At 50.4% G+C, this 22,351-nt stretch overlaps 1 protein-coding gene across 1 annotated transcript; it reads right to left on the reverse strand.

Annotated features, from left to right (window-relative positions):
• Positions 1-82: 82 nt before the first annotated feature.
• On the reverse strand, positions 83-22,333 carry CCDC157 (coiled-coil domain containing 157). Its single transcript, XM_090063637.1, has 10 exons — positions 21,937-22,333; positions 19,240-19,411; positions 17,653-18,358; positions 16,943-17,020; positions 16,589-16,779; positions 12,674-12,850; positions 11,190-11,358; positions 5,506-5,645; positions 1,460-1,548; positions 83-1,348 (listed from the first exon to the last, which is right to left on the reverse strand). The coding sequence occupies exons 1-10, from the start codon at positions 22,182-22,184 to the stop codon at positions 1,066-1,068; spliced, it is 2,253 nt and encodes a 750-aa protein (XP_089919763.1). The 5' UTR covers positions 22,185-22,333; the 3' UTR covers positions 83-1,065.
• Between the last annotated feature and the right edge of the window lie 18 nt (positions 22,334-22,351).

Here is a 22,351-nt window from a genome sequence, read left to right on the forward strand (position 1 = left end):
CTGGTGTGCTGAAACAGCTGCCACCATTCCTGCTTGAGTTCAGTGTACCTTTCATCTGGCTGGTGAGCCCTTTTCTCTGCTAGCAGCCCAAGCTACCTCCAGAAGCCACCTGGAGATGCTCTTGCCCAAAAGAGAAAAGCCAAATAGAAGTTTAGGATATACCAAACCTTGCTCTTACTCTTGCTATTAGCTTAAGGTGCCCCTGGGTAACTTCCCTGGTGGAAAGTGCAGGGGCTAGGAACAGACTTCTTGGTGCACAGTACATCCCAGAGGCTAATCTTTATTCACTGGGGAAGGGGTTGCTTTGCTCTCCAGGTCACACAGACACAACATACTCCAGTGATTTGCCGAAGGATGCTCGTGGCCAAGCTGCTGTGAGAGTTCCTACTTTCCAGGCATATGATCGGATCACTTTTTTCCATGTCCCTCCTACCGATCAAACCCTGGCATGAAACCCTTCATTTCTTCTGTGAATAGCAGCCCAGACCATCTGGATATCCTGCTGTACCTAAGCCTGACCATGCTTTTCCCCACCCTAAAATGGCTCTCCACCTCTTGCTGTGCAGTGTGCTGATGTTTTCTCTAGCTCCTAAGAAGAAAAGCCCCTCTTGTACCCATAAAACTGGGGCTATGGGAATAGAGCCTTTGTCACTGCTGTAAGCATTTTAGCCTCTGTGTACGGAAAAGACAGAGCTTTCTATAAGAATTCTATTTGTTGAGGACCTTGTCCACAGCATGTTGAACTCTGGTCTCTCCTAACACATAAAGCAAGCCCTTGGTAACAGGAGCATCAACCTTGCTCATTCTAATGCTGAATTGGAACAGGATCCTCAGTGTGTCTCCCACTTCCATCTGTCCCTCCCCCACGAATCACCTGTCCTAAGACAGCCAGATGGCTCTAGCAGAGCTGCCAGTGGGGGATGATATCAGATGCTTCATCTCCTGTGCTGGCTGACTGCCTCCAACACTAGCTTGCTACTTATGGGGATCCTGGGGTTGTAAACATGACAGCATTTGTGGCACTGGTTGAATACCACTTCCTGATAGAATTACTCTGCTGGCCTTCTATTTCTGGTGGTTTCTAGTACTACGTGATGGGAGTGCCTGGACTCCAGCTACACTGTCTTGCCGTTTGGGTTTGACATTGCTACTGACGAGAAAGTTCTCAGGTAGCAGAGAGAGGCAGGACAGTTCCTTGCATGTGGTCTCTAGGGAGGATGGTTTTGTCTGTTGGCTGCTTGGTGGTCTCTGGCATGCCTTGCTTGTTTGGCTGCTTGGAGGCCGGCGGGACACCAGGCTGTCATTGCCAGCTTGGCTGTTTGGAGATCTGTGTGCACCAGTAGGATTTCTGTAGAAGCAGCAGAAGCAGGGATGAGAGAGCAGATCTGTAGTATGGAAGGTCTCTTTTGAAACCAAGTTCCCAGCTCCTTGCTTTGGCATGGTGCCACTCTTTACTCACCCTCTGTAATCTTTGTTGTGGTCTGTCACACAATCTTTGCTGCTGGTCTGGGGAGAGGAATGAATCCACAGCTGGGTCTGTGGAATAAGCTAGAGAGAACCATAGAATTAGAACCTGCCTGAGCTCATCTCCATGGTCACTGCCCAATGCTAGGAATTTCTTCCACATCCAGGAGCTAGGATTGACCCAGAGTTACCATGTCTTGGGTGGGTCTTGCAAAAAGACAGACCTAAAACAAAGCATCAGGCCCCAAAGACCTTCAGTGTTAGTGGGTATAGAGTGCTATTTCCCCTATCTACAGAGCTGTTTAGGCAGTACTGCAACAAGCTGGCCTTCCCCAGGAGCCAGCTCAGATTTTAGCTGAAATGTAGGATGGGTTACATGGGATAGGCAGATGGATTATGGGAGCCAGAGACCCAGTCCTTGACCTAGATCCCTTAGTGCTAGGTATGGTATAATTGCAGAAGACAGTCCCTACTCCAAAGAGCTTCCTACTCCAAAGAGCTTACAATTTAAGTGAAATGAATGAGTCCCTAGCAAGGAGATGGCCAAGTGTACAGCAGTAGGATGTCATTGAGGGGCACTGGCAAACTGGGCTGGAGAATTGTAATGGAGCTCGCTTTATCCCTCATCACAAAGAAGGTGAAAGCCTTTTATGAGGAACAATTCTGGCTGGAAGGCCCTGCCTTGGCAGAGGGATAAAAGGAGATGGCAGAGAAAGGGCAGATGGGCTCCAGCAGTGAAATGGAGCACAGCTTCTGCTAAAGGTGGCTTGACTAGGAATGCAAAGGGACAGGAGACCAAGCAGGCCTGAGGAAGGGCTAATGCTGGGAGAAAACCAGCTAGGATTGAGTTGGCCTGGAAAAAGGCCAGGAATTAGAGGAAACTCAGCAGAAGGACTGCAAAGATGCCAAAGGAAAGGCCTGGCCTAGGAGGAACCTGGCTAGGGACAAGTGAGCCTAAGGCAGTGGTCTCCAACCTTTTTATGGAGAAGATCACTTTTTGTTAGTAAAGGGCCCTGCCTCCTGGGCTCTGACCCCACTCACCTAGCCCAGCCTTGGTGGCAGGGGACGTGGCTTATCCCAACCATGTGTGCCCTGCTACTCCTGATCGTGGAGCCTCTGACAGACTGAGATCCACTGTTGGAGGCTCTATGATTGACCAGTGAAGGCTGGGGTTCCAGAGCCCCAGCAATGGACCAGAGACACTGGGTGGTAAGGGGCAGCTATAAAGTAGAGGAAGAAGCCCCTGTAGAGCCCCGGCCACTATATACCTTATCCCAAATAACAAGGCCCTCCCCTAGTGAACTAACAGCTCAAGGAACAACAAAGCACCATACCTACAGGCTGGGGAACTCCCTTCTTGTCAGTGCAGAGGCAGAAAAGGATCTTGGAGTCGTCACTGATGCCATGATGAACATGAGTGGGCATTGTGGGGATGCAGTCAGGAAGGCCAACCGCACCTTGTCATGCATCCACAGATGCATCTCAAGCAGGTCCAGGGAGGTGATACTTCCCCTCCACACGGCACTGGTCAGGCTGGAGCTGGAGTACTGCGTCCAGTTCTGGGCGCTGCACTTCAAGAGGGATGTGGACAACATGGAGAAGGTCCAGAGGAGGGCTACTTGCATGATCAGGGGGCACAGGGCAGGCCCTACGAGGAGAGGCTACGGAACCTGAACCTATTCAGCCTCCACAAGAGAAGGAGGAGGAGGTATCTAGTGGCCTGTTACAAACTAGTCAGAGTGGACCAGCAGGCATTGGGGGAGTCCCTGTTCCCCAGAGCACTACCAGGAGTGACTAGAAATAATGGTCACAAGGTGGCAGAGGGTAAATTCAGATTAGACATCAGGAGGCGCTACTTCACTGTCAGGGCGGCTAGGATCTGGAACCAACTTTCAAGTGAAGTGGTGTTGGCTCCTACCCTGGGGGTCTTTAAGACAAGGCTAGACAGTCACCTTGCTGGGGTCATTTGACCCCAGTACTCTTTCCTGCCATGGCAGGGGGTCAGACTTGATGATCTGCTCAGGTCCCTTCCGACCCTACCAACTATGAAACTATGAAAGAGGCAGGTGGGGATGTTGCAGAGAGGTTCCCTAGTAATACTGCCTTGGCTTGGGGAGACATCAGTCCCTACTCACAGGAGTCCAGGATGGGCATGGCAGGAGGGGCTAAAGAGAAGGACCAAGGTGCTGTCTGATTTTAGGGTTGATTTTGGTTCCCTGTGATCATGAACAATGAATCCCAATGAAAGCTCAGACAGAGCCCCCTTAGGAACTATCCCTTGAAGACCTGGATGATTCCAGCTGCTTCTAGTGGGTTTTGGATAAGGTGCTATAAAATTTCACAGTGTTAGGGAAGTCTTTTCCTTTCTGACTGAACTGGAACAGGATGTAGTGCACACAGACACTTGATGACAACTGTCCTGCATATCTGGCTAGAGGTGAGCTTGGAGATCCCTCCCTCTCCAAAATAATAGGAAATAAAATCCCAATTAATTGGAAGCCTAGAAAGTGACAAGGTCAAATGGTCACAAACTCTTCCAAAACTGTTTCAGGCTGAACATAAGGAAAAACTTCTTCACGGGCCAAGGCCTGAAATAGACTGCCTCCAGAGGTGGTGCAAACATCTACTTTGGATTCTTAAGGAATGTTTGGACATCTATCTTGCTGGGATCCTTTGACCCTAGATGACTTCCTACCCCTGGGGAAGGGGGCTGGACTCGATCTTCCAAGATCCCTTCCAGCCCTAATGTCTATGAAATCTATGACATTGTTTTGCGTGAATAAGGCCTGGGCTATGGCACTGTACTGCACTAACACGTCATTTCCCAGCTGGAGCAAGATGTGTATTTCACCACTTCCCCTCTGCTGTTCATATGCATTCTAATTATGATCCTCCTTTGGGGAGAGGAAGGATATCTTACTGGCAGCTTACAAACAATTCTCTGTTTACTGAAACCCAAGGGCTGCTCTTAGGTTTTTGCCTTCTGAACAGTCAATAAGTGTATTGTGATTCCTAATTCCACTGTGTCTACAGCCACTCTGACCTGAAGGGAAGGTGGCTCAGTGAAGTGGGCATGCCTAGAACCAAACCTGGCAGCCTGAGTTGGCAAGCAGAGCTGTAGTGCTGGCAGCCTCCACTTAGCTGCTTGACTGTTCTGCAGGAGTCCTGAAAGACCAATCATTGACCTTCACGCATGAGTTAATTTAATTGCTTTTGGTCTTGGGGAAGGATCCCAAAGCCCATAACCCCTCTCTGAAGCAAGACTATGTTTCACAGAGGAGCTCTGCTTATGCTTCTTGCTTAGTCTATCCTGGTGAGGTGACTTCAGAGTTTTCTGTGCTCTGTTCATTCAGGAAGTCTGTCTAGTTCTCAAAGCATGCCAGCTTCAGAGTAAGGAAGTCATTTGACTTGCTTAAGTCATAATTTTTGGCATGTTTTTAATGATGAATTTGTCAACTATATTTTCATTTAGAATCCAGACTCTTAGGGATGGTCTGTGACCTAGAACTACTGGACAGCCCTGCTTAAAGGGAGAATTCAGGTAAGCCTCAGTGAGTATAGAGGTGACCCTTCAGCTCCAGAGAATACAGAAACAATGGAGTTGGTTCTGAAGTATGAATTTTAACGAGACTTGAACTTAGTGTCAAAAGGCAATGGGGTTTTAGTACCCCTGACCTCTGCAGGGATTAAAGGATGGGTCTCCAGTCTGCCAACAGCAATAAGAACTATGGAATGGGTCTCCAATCCATTAGCCCTAGAAACTCCTATTGTCATAGGATGATTTAAACCTGAAGTTCAACAATCAATGGGGATCATAAGACAATTCTTGTATCTCCATCCCGTAAGCCCACATAGATCATAGGATAAGTATCTAAATCCTAAAGGCCATGGAAGCAATAGGATGAGTTGTGAATCCTCCAAGTCCACCTCACCATTGCCCTGACCCACCACTCTATTTGTATTACTTCCTATTTATTCAGCAGGTAATCTTTTAACCATGAGGAGTGTGTTCTCTCCACCTGTGGTTGTAGACAGACTCACCCTCAAGGCTCCTTGCTTGGCTGCTTCTCTCATTTTGACAAGTGCAGTCCTGAGCCGGAAGTTCTCTTGCTCCAGGATGTTGATCCGGATGTTATTTGCCTGCAGTTGCTTTTCCATGTCTTCTGCAACATTCCCAGTGCCTTCAGAGAAATATATAGCCTGGGATCATGCCTTTGCCTTTGGAAGGATGAACTTCAGTTTCTCCTATACAAAGGCTGTGGCTTTACCGTCACTATTTTAGGCTGACAAAGGGCAGGCTCTGTCTGTGTGGGGTGTGGGAGATCAACAGCTCTGCTCAGAAACAACATGGTAGGTTCAAGGATTACCTTTCCACAATGAAATGAGGACTGGCTTGGGAGTGTGCTTATACAACTCCACATGGAAATTCCCCTTCATCTAAGATGTTTGATTTTTACCACTAACAACCCTAGAGCAAATGCAAGTAACTTCTGTTAATAAGAAGGACATGTCTTATCCTTCCTTGAGTTTTCTGTTAAACATCCCAAAGGGATAACTGCCAGTTAAAGATGAAAGGTACAGACACTGTAGGGAAGGTGAACACAATGAGGTGTTGGAGGATAGAGCTATGCTGGTGCAAGGAGAGTGATGATTTCACATCTCTTGGGGCATTTATACACATGCTTGGGGGGGGGGCACTTTTACTGGAGCAACTCTTAGAGCCCATTCCAGAGCATCTCATGAATCGGTGTGCCCAGGCTCAAAAATGGCAGCAGGGGCACTTTATCTAAAGCTTGTCAAATAAATTTTAGTTACAACACCCCCAGCACCATTTTTAAGCATGGGGATGCTGATACACGAGATGCTGGAGTCTGCTGGAGCACTTCAATTATTGAACTCCAGCAGACTTTATAGATTTCATAGACATTAGGGCTGGAAGGGACCTCGGGAGATCGAGTCCAGCCCCCTGCCCAAAGGGCAGGAAGTCAGCTGGGTTCATAGGATCCCAGCAAGATAAGCATCCAATTTACTCTTGAAGGTGTTCAATGTAGGTGCTTGAACCACCTCTGCTGGCAGACTGTTCCAGACCTTGGGGGCTCGGACAGTAAAGAAATTCTTCCTTATGTCCAGCCTGAAACGGTCTTGCAGGAGTTTGTGACCGTTCAACCTCGTCATCCCTTGGGGCGCTCTGGTGAACAAACATTCCCCCAGATCCTGGTGGTCACCCCTGATAAACTTATAGGTGGCCATCAGATCACCCCTGAGCCTGCGCTTTTCCAGGCTAAAGAGTCCCATGGCTCTCAGCCTGTCATCGTAAGATCTGTTTTCCTGACCTCTGATCATGCGCGTGGCTCTCCTCTGGACTCTCTCAAGCTTCTCCACATCCTTTTTGAATTGTGGAGCCCAAAACTGGATGCAGTACTCCAGCTGCGGCCTCACCAAGGCCGAGTACAAGGGGAGAATGACGTCCCGGGATTTGCTCGAGAAGCATCTATGGATGCACACCAGCATTTTGGTCGCTTTACTAGCCGCAGCATCGCATTGCAGGCTCATGTTCATCTTGTGGTCAATGATGACCCCCAAGTCTCTTTCTTCTGTAGTGCTAACCAACGTAGCACTGCCGAGCCTATAAGGGTGCTGCAGGTTTTTCCTCCCAAGGTGGAGAACCTTGCATTTATCGGTGTTAAACACCATGAGGTTCTCGTCTGCCCATTTGCTGAGCTTGTCCAGGTCAGCCTGAATCACCCGCCTATCTTCTGGCGTGGATGCTTTGCCCCAAAGTTTGATGTCATCGGCGAACTTGGCCAGTCCACTCCTGACTCCAATCTCCACATTGTTAATGAAGATGTTGAACAGTATGGGTCCCAGGACAGAGCCTTGAGGGACCCCACTGGTCACAGGGCACCATGTTGAGTGACTGCCATCAATCACAACCCTCTGGGTCCGACCACGAAGCCAATTTCCCAGCCAGTGGATCGTGGTGGAGCCAAGGCCACAACTGGGCAGTTTGACCAAGAGGTGATCATGGGATACCAGATCAAAAGCTTTTTTGAAGTCAAGATATATGACATCAATCTCTTCTCCTTTGTCCAGGTGATAGGTCACCTGGTCATAGAAGGAAATGAGATTGGTCAAACAAGACCTACCTGCAACAAACCCATGCTGGCTATCCCTTAGAATGTTAGCCTGGGCCAGTCCCTCAAGGATGGCCTCCTTAATAAACTTTTCTAAGATCTTCCCCAGGATAGAAGTCAGGCTAATGGGCCTGTAGTTAGCCGGATCCACTCTCCTCCCTTTTTTGAAGATCGGCACCACATTGGCCTTCTTCCAGTCTTCGGGCACTACACCAGAGCGCCAGGAGTTTTCAAAGACCCATGCCAGGGGCTGGGATATGATGCTCGCCAGCTCCTTGAGTACCCTGGGTTGCAGATTGTCAGGGCCAGCTGACTTGAAGGTATCCAGCTTCTCAAGGTGTTCCTTCATGAGGTCAGCATTTATGGAGGATAGGGGATCCCCCTCACCCAGATTTCCCTGTCCCATAGCAGGCATGGGCATCCCATGTGACTGATGAAAGACTGACGCAAAGTACCTATTTAATAGGTTGGCTTTTTCCTGGGCGTCAGTTGTCAGTTGCCCCATCTGGTTTAGCAGGGGTCCAACATTGCCCTTGCTTTTCCTCCGGCTCCCCACATATCTGAAAAAGGACTTTTTGTTGTCCTTGATGCCTGAAGCTAGTTGGAGTTCAGCTGCAGCCTTAGCTTTCCTGGCTTGCTCCCTGCAGGACCGGACCAGCGCAGAGTAATCCTCCTTGGAGGTGAATCCCGTCCTTCATCCTTTGTAGGCTTTCCTTTTTAGCTGCAGGAGGTCCGCTAGGTCTCTGGGGGGCTGCTGTGCCTTCTTGCTGCCTTTCCTCTGTGTTGGAATAGATTTAGCTTGTGCACTGAGGATCACTTCCTTGAGAAGCAACCACTCTTCTTGAACTCCCCTCTCCCTGGGGTCATGGTCCCTGAGGGCCTGACCGACTAGCCTCTTGAGCTTGTCAAAGTCGGCTTTTCTGAAGTCAAGGACTTCTGTGTTGCTGACTGACTTGTCAGCTTTACGGCGGATGGTGAAGGTGATCAGCTCGTGGTCGCTGTCACCCAGCTTCCCATCAATCACTAGGTCGCCGATTAGGTCGTCCCCCGTAGCCAGTACCAGGTCAAGCAGCGCTTTGCCTCTCGTTGGCCCATAGACTTCTTGAGTCAGGTAGAGGTCATCCACGCATGAGAGAAAGCTTTGCGCCCGCTCAGATTTAGCTGAGTGATCTTCCCACGAGATGTCCGGGTAATTGAAGTCACCCATGACAACCAAGGTCCTGGAGCAAGCGGCCTCAGTCAGTTCCCGGGCGAACTCCTGGTCAAGCTCAGGACTTTGAGTAGGAGGTCTATAGCAGACTCCCACCGTTGTGTCCCCTGTGCCGAATTCCCCACAAATTTTTACCCAGAGGGTCTCTAGCTGTCCATGCCGGTCACCAACATCAGCTTTCAGGGACATGTAGCTTTCCTTCACATAGAGAGCTACACCCCCACCCCTTTTGTCAACATGATCCCTCCTGTATAGGGTATAGCCCTCTATACCTGTGGTCCAGTCATGGGTGGAGTCCCACCAGGTCTCCGTTATCCCAGTGACATCATATTTCCCTGTCCTATAGCAGGCGTGGGCATCCCGTGTGACTGATGAAAGACTGACGCAAAGTACCTATTGAAATTGGCTTCGTGGTCGGACCCAGAGGGTTGTGATTGATGGCAGTCACTCATCATGGTGCCCTGTGACCAGTGGGGTCCCTCAAGGCTCTGTCCTGGGACCCATACTGTTCAACATCTTCATGGTCATGGAAGCCAAAGCCTTCCTGATAACACCAGCGCCGCAGTCTTTGGTTCACCGCGTGGATCCTCCTCTTCCTCCTCAGCCCATAGCCCGAGACTGGGAGGATTGACGAAAATACCACCTGAGCTCCCAGACCCCTAAGCCCCACTCCCAACTCCCTGTAGCGCCTCATGACCTGGCCGGGAGTGCTCCGAGCCGTGTCATTGGTGCCCACATGAATAAGGAGCATGGGGTAGTGGTCTGTGGGCCGGAGGAGCTGCGGGATCCTCTCCGCAATGTCTCGGATGCGGGCCCCCGGGAAGCAGCAGACTTCCCAGGCTAAGGGGTCGGGGCGGCGGATTGCCCCCTCAGTGCCCCGCAGGATGGAGTCTCCCATAACAAACACCTTACGCTTTGTCTTGGGGAGAGCGGGGTCAGTAGCTGCGGTCGAGCCTGGGTTGCCTGCAGGAGCTGGCAACTGCGTGGGCTCTGCTGGGGCTGCAAGAGGTGCGAACCTGTTGCTAAGCTCCGGCGGGGCAGGGGCCTTGGTGCGGCGGGCCTTCAGGCCCTTGACCACCTTGGTCCATGCCCCTGACTGGGCAGAGCGGGAGGTCCCAGAGTCCTCCTTAGTTGCGGAGGGAGACGGTGCTCTACCCTGCGGCTCCTGGGGGAGAAGGGCCTGGCAGTAGGAGTCTATCTCCTGCTCACAGTCCCTGATGGCACGCAGTCTCTGGACTGTGGCCTGGAGCTCCTCCAGCTGGCGCGCCAGAGACCCCAGTAGGGAACAGACCCCGCAAGGGGAGGTGGCCATGCTCCCGGGCCCCAGAGCCCGATTAAAGACTTGATTAAATTGAATCTTCTCTGCTGCACTGTAATTACAGTGCGTCAGAGCAGCCTCACAGCTTGTATATAGGTGCTCCCAGAGGGTAGCAGAACAAGGAGCACCTGAAGGCTTCTCATGGGTGAAATAGTTCTCAGACCTACCTAGAAATGCTGGGAAAGGGTCCTTATCTAGAGTGGCTGTGGAATTTGTCACTGCAAGTATAAGCATGAATTAGACAAATATATTCCAAGATAGTTTAGACAGGGATGATCCTTCCTTGAAGGATCCTTGACCACTACAACCCTATTTTTCTAGGATTCTACAGAGGCATGGCAGAGCAGAGCCATGCCTCAACTAGGTCTGTTCTCTACAAGCATCAAGTCATTTCTGACCTTACTCCTCAACTACTCTAACCTCTGTCAGTAGGGGGTGGAGATTGGAGAGCGCTACTGTTTTCTGAGGCCAAGCCAGGCTGTTTCTTACTAAAGGACACAGGCACCATGATGGGCAGTGCTTTGTGAACCTCAAGTCCATAATACTCAAGCACGGCTAGTGGCCTTTGAGATGGACTTACCATGTGTGTCCTGAAGTATTAGGAGCTTGCTGTCCTGGTTTGTCAAGACCTTGTGTAACCAGAGCCCTCTATGCATCTGTTTTATGGATGTATGCACCCCAACACTGCCAGGATCAGATGGACACTGGCATTTTCCAGACTGCTGGCCAAAGGGGATGTATCAAATACATACAGCTGCATTCTGTAAAGGCACCTCAAGTAGCACTGTGTCCCCATGTCTTGCAGCTGACCCATCCAGGCTACCACTTACTGATTTTCAGTGACAAAGTTTTCCATATTCAAATGCATGTCTAAGTTTTTTAAAGTCAACATTATAAACTAGCTAGAATTGCATACTTCCAGATGGGTGAACTGGAGGAGGCCTACACTTCCTGGGCACCAAAGGTACAGCTGGAATATGGCACTCCCTGTTTTGAAGCACACTATTCCTCACACGGATCTTACTGTCTGCTACCCTCTGTCCTCTCCTGCCCCTTTTCTTACTCTCAAACTGTGCCTCAACTGGGATGTGGAGATCTGGGAAAGACACCAGCAGCCTCTGCCTCTCCTTCAGCTCCTGGATCAGTTCCTCCAGTTCAGAGACATTCTTGTGCAGCTCAGATGTGGACTGCTCTAGACTCTGCTTCTCCTGCTCCAGGTTCTCCGTTAGCTCCTGCACAGGACAGGAGAAAGGGTGGTGAGGCTTGTCTTTGCTTGGAGACAAAGCTGTGGAGTATTGAGGAAGGGAAGAGTTCAAAGCCTGATTCTGATACAACACTCGGGGTGGATCCAGTTTTAGTCAGTGTGAAGATCATGCACCAATGTGATGAACTCCTGAGTTTTACGTGCAGTTCAGTCAACGCAGTTTGACAACTCAGTTCCAGCCCATGAGATACAGTAGCCTGGAATACACAAGACCTTCAGAGGCCCTACACTTAACTTACCTGGACAAAGTCTCGCTGAAGTCAGTGGGAGATTACCTGAGCAAAGACCAAGTAAAATGAAGCAGGATTCCCAGGACTGGCCCAGAGTTGTTCATCACAGAGAAATTCTGCTTGGTTTGAGCCAACACAATCCAGTGTGTAGGCTTATCACGCCCATCTAACTCCACTGTAGTGGTACATCCCGGCAGAGACAGGGTGGAGCATGCCTTATCCACCCATGCCCATGTTCCAAACATGTCAGCTAATGAGGCTGCAATAAGCTCATGGCCAACAGCTGCTCTCAGGAACCCTGCAGATCAAGGACTTGAGAGTGGGCACAGAGGGATAAGACTGAAGCAGCTTCACTGGTGTATTTCTGGGTTTATAGCATACAATGGGTGTGCTTGGCCCTATCCTTGATGAGTATAGATAGATCTATTGATGACATTTACATATCCCATGCAGTCCAGGAAGTATGTAAGGTGTACTGCTTCAGGTTCAGTCACTCCCATTCAACTTCACCTGCTACAGCTGTTGGGCTTGGACAGTGAAGATAAAAGATGAGCACCAGCAGATCGCTTATGCTGAGTCCTGAAAGAAAGGGCTGGCTGGAGCGAGAAATTTCTGGGTGCTGAGTCCCCAAGGGGACAAGCCAGCCTAGCTTGGAACTCTTGTGTTTGGTTTGGTACCTGAGACTCTTGCATTCCATTTCTAACTCAGGACATTGTGTGCTGTCCTATTTGGGACCTGACTGGACAGACTGCAGCCAACAGCTGCCCTGAGATGACTGCCCTATGCATGCCCCCACTAGATTTGCCCATGCTGCAGTCCCTCAAGCAATACTCTCTCAAAGCTCTACATTGGCTTCTCCACTCTCACCTGTTCACCCCTTCAATTAGAGGAGAGATCCCCCTGGGCATCCCAGTCATCGTAATACAGAAGGGCACTGAATCCCTGAAGCCTGCCTGCCAAAGCCCTGCAATCCAATTCTACCTTTTGTCCTGCTGTTCTCAGAGTAAGTCCCTACTTCTAATGCGTAGCTGCTCATCAGATGCTAACACTTACTTGCTGGGCTTCCAGCTTGTGTTGAACCTGCTGCTTCTTGTCCTGCATCTCCTTCAGCTGCTCTACCAGCTTGGCCTTATCCTCCTCAGCTTCACTTAGGGTGGTCCGTAGCTCCTCACACTCCTGATCCACACTGTCCAGCTGCTGCAGCAAGACTCTTTGCTTGGCCTGCAGTGACTTCATAAAAAGAAAAGCAGGCAGATTAGGGTGCTGGCACTGCATTTAGCTCTTACCCATCTTTAAACCACAAGTTGTAATAAAAGGCAGGATAAGGACATCCAGTACCAGAAAGCAAAGACCTCTGCAGTGGCATGCATGTGAAGGAGCACAGAAGAAACCCCATAAAATATAATTTGCAATGAAACATTAAACAGGCTGCTTTAAGAAGTTAGGCCCCACGCAGGCAGTAGAGAGGGCAGACAGGTAACATGAGGGTTACTGCTCAGGTGTACAGTTTAGGGCTATATGAAGCTTCGGTAGCTGATCTGATTCGGAGGAGATTTGGCCCAATTCGGGGACTGAATCTCCAAATCAAATTGGGAGACCAAGTAAAAGCTCCAAATCGATTTGAAGCATCTGAATAGATTCGGAAAAGCTTTAGCCGATTTGGAGATTCAGCCATAGACTACAGGCAGCTGACAGCTGCCTCCAGATGGTAAGTCTGTTGGGGTTGGGGGAGGTGGAAGGGAAGGAGTGTCGGGGAGGGAGGGATTGGGGCTAGGACAAGCTGCCCACCCGGGGTGGGAGGCATGTTACTCAGGAAGTGGGGCGGGATGAGATGTGGCAGTGCTGAGAGCGGGACTCTGCCCTGCTGCTGTTTGCTAGGCCTGTGCAAAGCAGTTAGTATTCGTTTTGGATTTAACCAATTTGGGGGACAGTGATTTGATTAGGCAATTCAAATCACTGTACCGAATCTGATTTGGAGATTCAGCTGCTGCCGAATCTCTGAATCGCCCACGCCCATCCTCCGCCCGCTCTCCCAGCCCTGGCAATGGCTGCCCCGCCTGCCCCAGCTCCCGGCACTTTGAAGAAAAAAAGCTCCAACTCACCAGGTGCTGCCTGGCAGGGGGCGATCTCCACTGCCCTCCTGTGTGGGGGGCTCTGCACGAGACCCCCTGATCTCCCCACTCTGCTGTCCCCACCTGCCCCAGCTCCAGACCTTTAAGGGAAAAAAAAAACAACCCCAAAAACCTCTGGACTCACCAGTTTCTGCCCAGCAGGGGGCAATCCCTGCTGCCCCCTGCACTACATGGGGCTTCCACAAGCCGCCCCAAATCCCAAGGGTGCTGCAGGAGCTGGTGGGTCTGTGATTTTTTTTTGTTTTCTTTCTTAAAGGGTCAGAGCTGAGAAGAGGAGGCAGCAGTGGGGGGGTTGGGAGAGGGATTGTGGATCAGGGGGCTCATGATAGAGCCCCCCCCATGCTGCATGGGGATTGCCCCCCCCCCGCAGCACCCGGTGAGTGGGAGCCTTTTTTTAAAGGACCAGGAGCTGGGGTGGGCAGGGCAGCCATGGCGGAGGGGTGAGGTGCTGGGGGAGCAGGCAGGGGATGGGGCCTGGCATGGGTCCCCTCACAGTCCCCTCCTCCAGCCTTTCCTCCCCTGCCCCCTACTTACCAGCTCCAAGTCTGGCTCCAGCTCCCTGCTGCAACTGGCAAGGACTGCCCAAATCATCAAAGCTCTCCAAATCTTTTCTGAAGATTCAGAGAGCTTCGAATTAATTCAGACCTTTTTATTGGTCCCCTGATTCGATTCGGATTTGGAGATTTGGCCACCAAAGCAGGCCGAACCTCGTCCAAATTGAATTGGCACCCGAAGCTTTGCGCAGCCCTACTGCTTGCCCAGCTAGGGCGGGGGGGGTGGGATGCGGGTGCGGCTTGCTCCAGGTGGAAGGGAGCAAGTAGCAGCAGAGCAAAGCCCTACCTCCCAGTGCTGCCACACCTGCATCCCATGTGTCCCTGCCCCAGCTGACAAGTGGTAGCAGGGCAGAGCTCCCAGCACTGATGCGAACACTGCAGCACTGGGAGCAGGGGCTATGCCCTGCTGCCTACCAAAGCAAGCCACGCCTGCATCCTGCCACTGCTGTGCCAGCAGGGCAGAGCCCCCACAGATTCCCCCACTGGGGCAGAGGCAGGCACAGCTGGAGGAGCCACGGGAGAAGCTCCTCATGGCTGCCCTGCTCAGCCCCACCTCCGGGCACTTAAGAAAAAAAAAAGAAAAAAGGCCCCTCACTCACTGGCTCTGGCAGCTGCAACTGGGGACTCTGAGGGCTCATGGCAGACCCCGCTCCTATGCAATGCAGGGCAGTGGGGATCACCCCACCCCCCTTGGCACCCGCACGGCAGGTGCCCCATGGCTTGGCAGGGCACTGCACGCTGTCTGGGAGCTGGGGTGGTTCCACGTGTCAGCTGGAGCCCGGCACCACTCAGTCCCAGTGGCCCCAGCTCCCAGACAGTGCGCAGTGCCCTGCCAAGCCATGCTGCACCTGTGCCATGGGGCAGCTCCCGCACAGCTGCCAGATGGGGGGGGAGGGTGATCCCTGCTGCCCCCCACTGCCCCAAGCCCCCAATCCCCACTGCCAGAGCCAGTGACCGTGGGACTTTTTTTTTTTTTTTAATTGCCAGGATGCTGGTATAGGCAGGGCTGGGGTTGGGGGAAGATTACTGTGTGGGGGGGCTCTGCTACATGGCCCCAGAGCCCCCACAGCTGCTGCTACTGCTGGCGAGTGCAGGGTTTGTTTGTTTGTTTTTGATTCCCGGCCTGTTGGAGCCAGGCGGGGCCAGGGGGAGATCAGGGAGCAGGGGCAATATGGCGAAGCTCTGCCAGGAGGCCCCAGAGCCCCTGGTACAGCCAGTAAGTGCGGGGCTTTTTTTTTTTTTTGAAGTGCCGAAACTAGGCTGGGGCCAGGTAGGGCAGCCATCGGGGCTTCTCCCACAGCTCCCCCCACCTGGGGAGAGGCAGGCACAGCTGAAGGAACCACAAGAACCTGTAGCCACCCAGCTTTGCCTGCCTCTCCCCAGTCGATCTGAATCTCTCCGAATAAGTGTCAAATATTCTGAAACTGATACGGCGAAATCAATTCAGGACAGCGATCCAAATCGCTGAATCAAATCACTGTCCTCTGAACTGGCTGAATCCAAATCAAATACTTCCCTATTCGCACAGGCCTAGTACAGGTCCTATCTATTCACAATGGTCCTTGCCTCTTTAAAAAAAAAAATCAACTGGGTACAAGCAAAATCCATGAGGGGGCAGGAACTTCAGCCCAAAGACTACCCAGTCATGTATGCAGCTAACCAGTGATGCTCATCTTTTTAGACTGGTGGGCTATGTGCTTGTAACCCAGCTGCACTGCAGGCCATCATTCTCCTCCAGTTGGGGAGGGGGAGCAGGGAGTTGGGGGAAGTGGTTGCTGTCAGAGAGAGAGAGGAAAAAAAGCTTACCTCCAGTAAAATGTGCCTACCTAGAGGAGTTGAGAGGGAGAGAGAGAGAGAGAGAGAATAAGTAGTGTGTGCCATAATAGAGGAGAAAGGGAGGGAATAGGGAGGGCTGCAAAGGGGATCCATGAAACAGCACAAGGCAGAGGAAGGGGCTGGGCCAGGCCAAGCTGAGCCGCTTACTGTTGATTACCCATGCTGCAGGCCACATATGGTCACTTTGGGGGCTGGATCCATCCTGTAGGCCATAGATTCAGGTCCACTGATCTAGACTGAAACAGACTGGGGGCTCTTATGCTACCTAGCACCGTCCTGCCCAAAGTACAGCAGCAGAGGGAAGGAAGGAAGGGGAGACATAATATAAAAGGAATAGACAGAGGAGCATGGATTATGTCCAGCATGGGATGGACTGGTGGAAAATAGATGGGGATTACTTAAGGTACAGTAGAGAGCAGTAGGTCCTGGTCTTGCCATGGCTGTACCTCCTCATGCCTCAGCATGCTTTTCACTTTGGCCTTCTCCTTGTCCAACTGGATGGTGACCTTGCTGAGCTCCTGGCTTGTGCTTTCCAGCTGGCTGGTAACGACCTGCACTTGTTCTTGCAGCTTCAGCATCTGGCTCTTGTCTACCATTTTAGTCCTCATCTCCTCTAGCAGGGACATTTTGATCAGCTCTGGGAACACAGAACATCTTTTGCCCATTATTGAGGAAGAAAAGAAAGTATGATGTGCAATATAGCTGTTAGAAAGGGGCTCCTTCCACCTCCATGTTCTATGTACTGAGGGACGAGGGATGGGAGGGAGAGGAAGCTTTTCTGATAGGACTGGGAAACTTACCCAGCTCTTTCACAGTAGCTTGCTGTGATGCCAACTCCTCTTTCAAGGAAGAAATCCATTCCTCCAGCAAGGCAGTACCTAAATCAACAAGAACCAACTGCTTAAGAATCTTCCAAATCCCCTAGAGTAGCTAGCTGCACAAGACAAAGAGGCCATAAACAACCAATCAAACAATACCAAGACATTTATCAAGTAAATCTCAAATTCAAAGGGAGGGGGCAGGGAAAATATCCCAGTAAATCTGAGAGAGGCAAGGATTTATGGTGCTGTCTTTTATTGAACCAACTATATAGTTGGCACAATAAAAGATAGCACCGTAAGAAATCCTTGCCTCTTGCATAATTTCTGGGCCATCACAGCAACATCACTCTTACACTACCACAGCAAATCACCATCCTTTGATTGTCCTGTCAAAGCAAAGCAAAACTCTGCAGTGCTGACTAGGCCAGAGCCTGAAGTAGTCACCCTTTCAAAAGCAGAGAAGTGCATTAGATGAGACCCAATCTGCAATGCCTGGGCTCTCAATTATGAAATATACAGAAAAAGGAGAGACAATTGTCTGTTCATAAAGGATGAAATCTGGTCCCTCTAACATCAGAGAAAAAACTCCCACTAACATCAGTAAAAGTAGGATTTCAGCAGGAACCTTGATTGTTCTACTGTAAATGCCTCTTGATGTAAGGAAGGATAATCTGGGAATGGCGCCACACCTATCTTTGCATTCTCGTTGTCCTTCTCAAGTTTGGCCATGATCTCCTGGTTCTCTTTGTTCTTCTTTTCCAAACACTGCTTAGCTGCTTGCCTCTGCTGTTCCTGGATCTCCTTCTCCTGCTGAAGAACTCTGGCAAAGTCTTCAACCTGCTTTTTCAACTCATCCTTCTGTTTCTCAGATTCTTCCAGTTCTGTCTTCAAAGGATTTATCAGTTGCATCAGCATCCCAAGATGTTTATTGATCCGGGAGAGGTCCTTCATTTGTTCTGATGCCCAGTACCTCATGTCTGCAGCAGCAAGTGTCTTGTTAAACATGGTTTCCTCAATCATCTTCTGGAATTTGCACAGGGATGAAGGGATATTCTGGTTACGACAGATGCTCATGATGGCTTTGCTGACCTCCTGGAGGCTGGCCTGGGCACTGGCACAAGAATCACAGGGTACCAAGGATGATTCAATTGTCTGAGAATGGACACTATGGTTATTCCTGGTGATGCTATATGCAGATCTTGGCCGTGAGAGGTCGTTGATATAGTCTGGTACACTGAAGTTTTGTGATAGGCATGAAGTAGTTGCCTGTGTACAATCGAAAGATGTGCCCAATTCAGAAATTACAGGTGAACAGCTTCTCAAATGTTCGTTCTCAATTTTCAAATTCTGCAGTGTAGATTTCAGTGCAGAGACCTCTTTTCTGTTAGATTTATTCTAGCAGAGAAAGAAAAGATGAAGGTGAGGACATATGCTGTCATATGTAAATAATGCTAGGTCCAACACTGGACCGGGAAGCCAAGAACATGATACCCAGCTTTAAAAAAATGGAACCAAGCAAAGTGCAAACGTATGATTCCCCCAAGATACCAGTTTCCTTTCCCCTACTATTAGAGAAAGGGCAGGAAGTACAACCCTAATGCTCATACTGAGGACTGATGCATCATCATTGGGAAAGTATCAATCAGTCCTAGTGGCCCCACCTCAGTAAAGCATCACAGGGGCTGAAAGAACCCAAAGAGGAACTACAGAGTTACTAAGAGATCTGGTGAGGAGTCCCATCTAAAGCGAGCTGGGAAATACTAGGACTATTTCTCCTGAAAAAAGAAGCCTTGACTGAGGTAGAATGTTAGGTTACAAAAGGGACAGCAATTAGGGCCTCCTGTTAACATTGCCTCATAACATGGGAAAAGGGTCACCTGAAGAAAGTAATGGAAGGTAAATTTTAAAGAAACAAAATACCACGCTTATTATGCATTGTGTAGACAGCCTGGAGAATTCCCCGATGCAGGGGGTGGAAAGTTAAATATAGTATTTGGTTACAAAAAAAAAAAGACTGGCTAATTTTCACACACTAATACCATTTTAGCTAATTCTGAAGATTGGATGAGGGTAAAGCTCATCTTGTGCCTCAGTGTTAATTGATCAATGAAGGTTCAGTCATGAATGCCACCCTATTCAAGCTGATCTACTGATCAGACATTTTTTCAGCCATCTGTGTAACAGCAGGGTGTCAACTATCACCAGACAGCATATCAGACTTAAGAGAGCAGTGGTTTGGCTAAGTATAGCAATATCCTATGTAAGAGTGACCCTACCTCACTCTCAGACTGCTGATAGAGGGCTCCCAGTTTCAGCATGCTGTTCCAGTACTTCCTCACAGTCAGCCCAACAGACATGCAGGGTCCCACTGCCTGAGGAGGAGGCACGGCTTGTTCATTGACAAGATTTTCTGCATAGCCAGTGAAGCTCTGAAGCAGCAACAGCAGCCTTTGACAGAAAAGAAATCCAGCTTAGAGCTGTATTAACCTGAACACAGAGAAAGGGTCTTTCCTTGCAGGTTGCTACAACCTTGCAAATCTAGGGGGTGGGGTATGTTCAGGTTTGCATATGCAAAGCACCAAAGCAAGTGATTGAGACAGCATCAATGGGCAACATATGCTCATTCTTCCTGGGCCTTTTGAGACTGGAAACCAAGTGGAGGGGAACATTGTGCAACTCTTCTTCTCAATTCTGAATCACTCTAGGCAGCAACATGCATCAGGGTTGAGGTCCTGTCCAAAGGCACAGAATCAAAGCAGTGTTTTCTTTGAGATGGGATACATGGAGGTAGTCCCTGGTTTGGCCCTGTACTTGGGCCTCCCAGCTGTGTGGGGATGACTCATAAGTGGGCTCTCATTAAAGCTATTACAGGCTCTGGGAAGGCCAAACTGCTAGGGCCAGGCTTTTAGAAACAGCAGTGGGATTAATAAGATTTGTGTTCTAATTTTGGTTCTGTCAAACTTTATGAGACTTTAGGTAAGTCAGTTAATGTGTGCATTGGCTTCCCAATTTGCAGAGCAAAGATTACAATGTCTATTCCATAAAAGGTGGGGATGATTAGTTAAAATTTATAACTTACTTTGAACAGATGTAAGTTACAGAAATACAAACCATTATATAGCCATGTTAAATTTGTGCTCTCAATTTGCAATAAATACATGTGAGTGTTAAAAGAATGCTAAGGTTACAAAGTCAGGCAACACCGGAATTAAGGATGCCCATGTAACCTTAAATGAACTCACTTGCATCTATGCATTATATCATCCTCAATTACACAGCTACATATTATTTTTTATTAAAGGATGCTTGCCTCATTCAGCACACAGGCTGACTGGTGCTTCACTAAACAGTATGCTTTCTGTTTTCTCCTCATAATTCAGTGTGTGGTCTCAAGCCTTATCTACTGAACAGTACCCAAACACTGTTCTAAAGACCAAATGGTTACTTTTCTCCTGGGTGCTCCTTACTGAAGTACCTGATCCTTTCCATAAATGAGTTTCTCTGCCTCAGTCACTAATCACTACACAGCACGAGGCAGGAGTCCTACAGACAACAATCTTCTTTACTACACAACCCTGATTCTCCTACAGGATAGGTCTATCCTGGGTACTGAATAAGGCATGTAATCTGGTAACTGAGAGGAAGGTGCATGCTCAGTTGCTCTGTGGAAATGGCAAATGCACAATCTGGTCAGCACAAGAAGCTGAGGTAAACCAGGGCAGGCTCAGTAAGACTGAACTTTTCAGGGCTTTTACTGTCAAATGGGGATAAAGATGAGATTCTGCTTTACTTTGTGTGCCTGAATAGCAGCTCTCCAGCATGTCAGTGGCCTTTTAAGCACTTATATACAATTACCACTTGCTAGACAATTTCCCTCAACCAGTAAACTATTAGGACTAAACCACAGGAGGGTCTTGCTGCTTCCTGATTTTTTCCTGAAGCTAATGCTCAGGTACAGGCATACAGTCATAAACCTCCCACCTCATCTGTCGCCTAGTGAGCATGTTCAGCTTAGTCACACACACTTGCATGTCCACACTGCAGAAAAGAGAATTGCAAACTGTGTGTAAGTGCCTAAAAGGCCATTTACACAGCTGGAAAACTGCACAAAGAGACTAAGGGAACTGGGGTTATTTACTCTGCAGAAGAGAAGACTGAGGGGGGATTCAATAGCAGCCTTCAACTACCTGAAGGGAGGTCTGAAAGAGGATGGAGCTGGATTGTTCTCAGTGGTGACAGATGACAGAAAAAGGAGCAACTAAATAAGCCCAGTCCCCTCAGCCTCTCCTCATAAATTATGTGCCCCAACCCCCCAAATCATTTTCATTGCTCTAGGCTGGACTCTCCAACTCGTCCACATCCTTTCTGTACTGGGGGGCCAAAACTGGACACAGTACTCCAGATGTGGCCTCACCAGCCCAGAACAGAGAGGACACTTCCTAGGGCTTTACAACCTTACAGCCCTAAGAGGCCATTTATGGCACTACAAGTGGCATGCCTGTCCGGGGCCCAGAATCTTTCCAAACCTGGGCACTTGGCCACATCTGGGCAGGGTCTCTCAGGGAAAACAGGCACCTCCCTGCAGCAGAGTCCCACTTCAAAGCCCCAAGGTCTTAGCACTTCTTAAAGAAGACCCGGGGGGGGGTGGCTTCGATGCTTTTTTCACAGCTTTGCTCTCGGAGCAGAAACGCTGGGTACAAGTTGTAGCCGAGGCTGGGCCTGGCACGGACGGTGCTTGGCAACCGCGTTACCGGGACACAGGCAACATGTCGGAGGAGCTGCAGCCTCTCACCAGCAACGCTGCCCGGGACCGGCTTGTGCCGGCACCCGACGCTTCGGGCCGCCCGGAGCTGCGAGGCTATAGCTTAACTAGGGCCCCCCGCAGTGCCCGCCACAAAGCCGCGGCTGCCGGGCGGGGGGCGCCGGGGCTCGGGCCGCTGTACTGAGCCGAGCAGGAGCCCCCGTCCTCCCACCTGTCGATCACCAGCTCCAGAAGCGCCACGTGGGAGCGGCGCGTGAGCTCGGCGTCGCCCTCCACGTAGTCGTAGCGCTGCAGCAGCGCCACCACGTCCAGCTCGCAGGACAGCCGGTCGGGGAACTTCCAGGAGCGGCAGCGCGCGGGCCCAGCCCGGCCGCACACGTCGGCGATGGCGCCCTGCAGGTCAGTCACGTCCCGCCGCAGGCTCTCCACACACGTGCGCCCACCCGCCGGCTGCGCCATCGGGCCTGGGGCACCCCGCGTCACTCGTTACCCCCGCAACCGCGCGGCCCCGCCCCGGGCGGGACCATTTTCCCGAGGGGAGGCTCGGAGGGCCCTGAAGCCGCTCCCGCAATGGAACGCTCCAAATCCCTCCCCCTTGTCTCCCCGGAACGTCGCCCCCCTCCCCT

The sequence above is a fragment of the Crocodylus siamensis genome, chromosome 9 (genome assembly GCF_052110815.1).
Source record: "Crocodylus siamensis isolate JL-2025a chromosome 9, ASM5211081v1, whole genome shotgun sequence".
Taxonomy (NCBI): Eukaryota; Metazoa; Chordata; order Crocodylia; family Crocodylidae; genus Crocodylus; species Crocodylus siamensis.

Bases quoted from the DNA above. Each gene is read 5' to 3' on its own strand.
- CCDC157 (XM_090063637.1), bottom strand. From the start codon at position 22,184: ATGGCGCAGCCGGCGGGTGGGCGCACGTGTGTGGAGAGCCTGCGGCGG. The intron at 19,412-21,936 runs GTGGGAGGACGG...TTTCTGTCAAAG, and splicing joins CTGGAGCTGGTGATCGACAG to GCTGCTGTTGCTGCTTCAGA. The intron at 17,021-17,652 runs GTGTGGCGCCAT...TTGTTGATTTAG, and splicing joins CAACGAGAATGCAAAGATAG to GTACTGCCTTGCTGGAGGAA.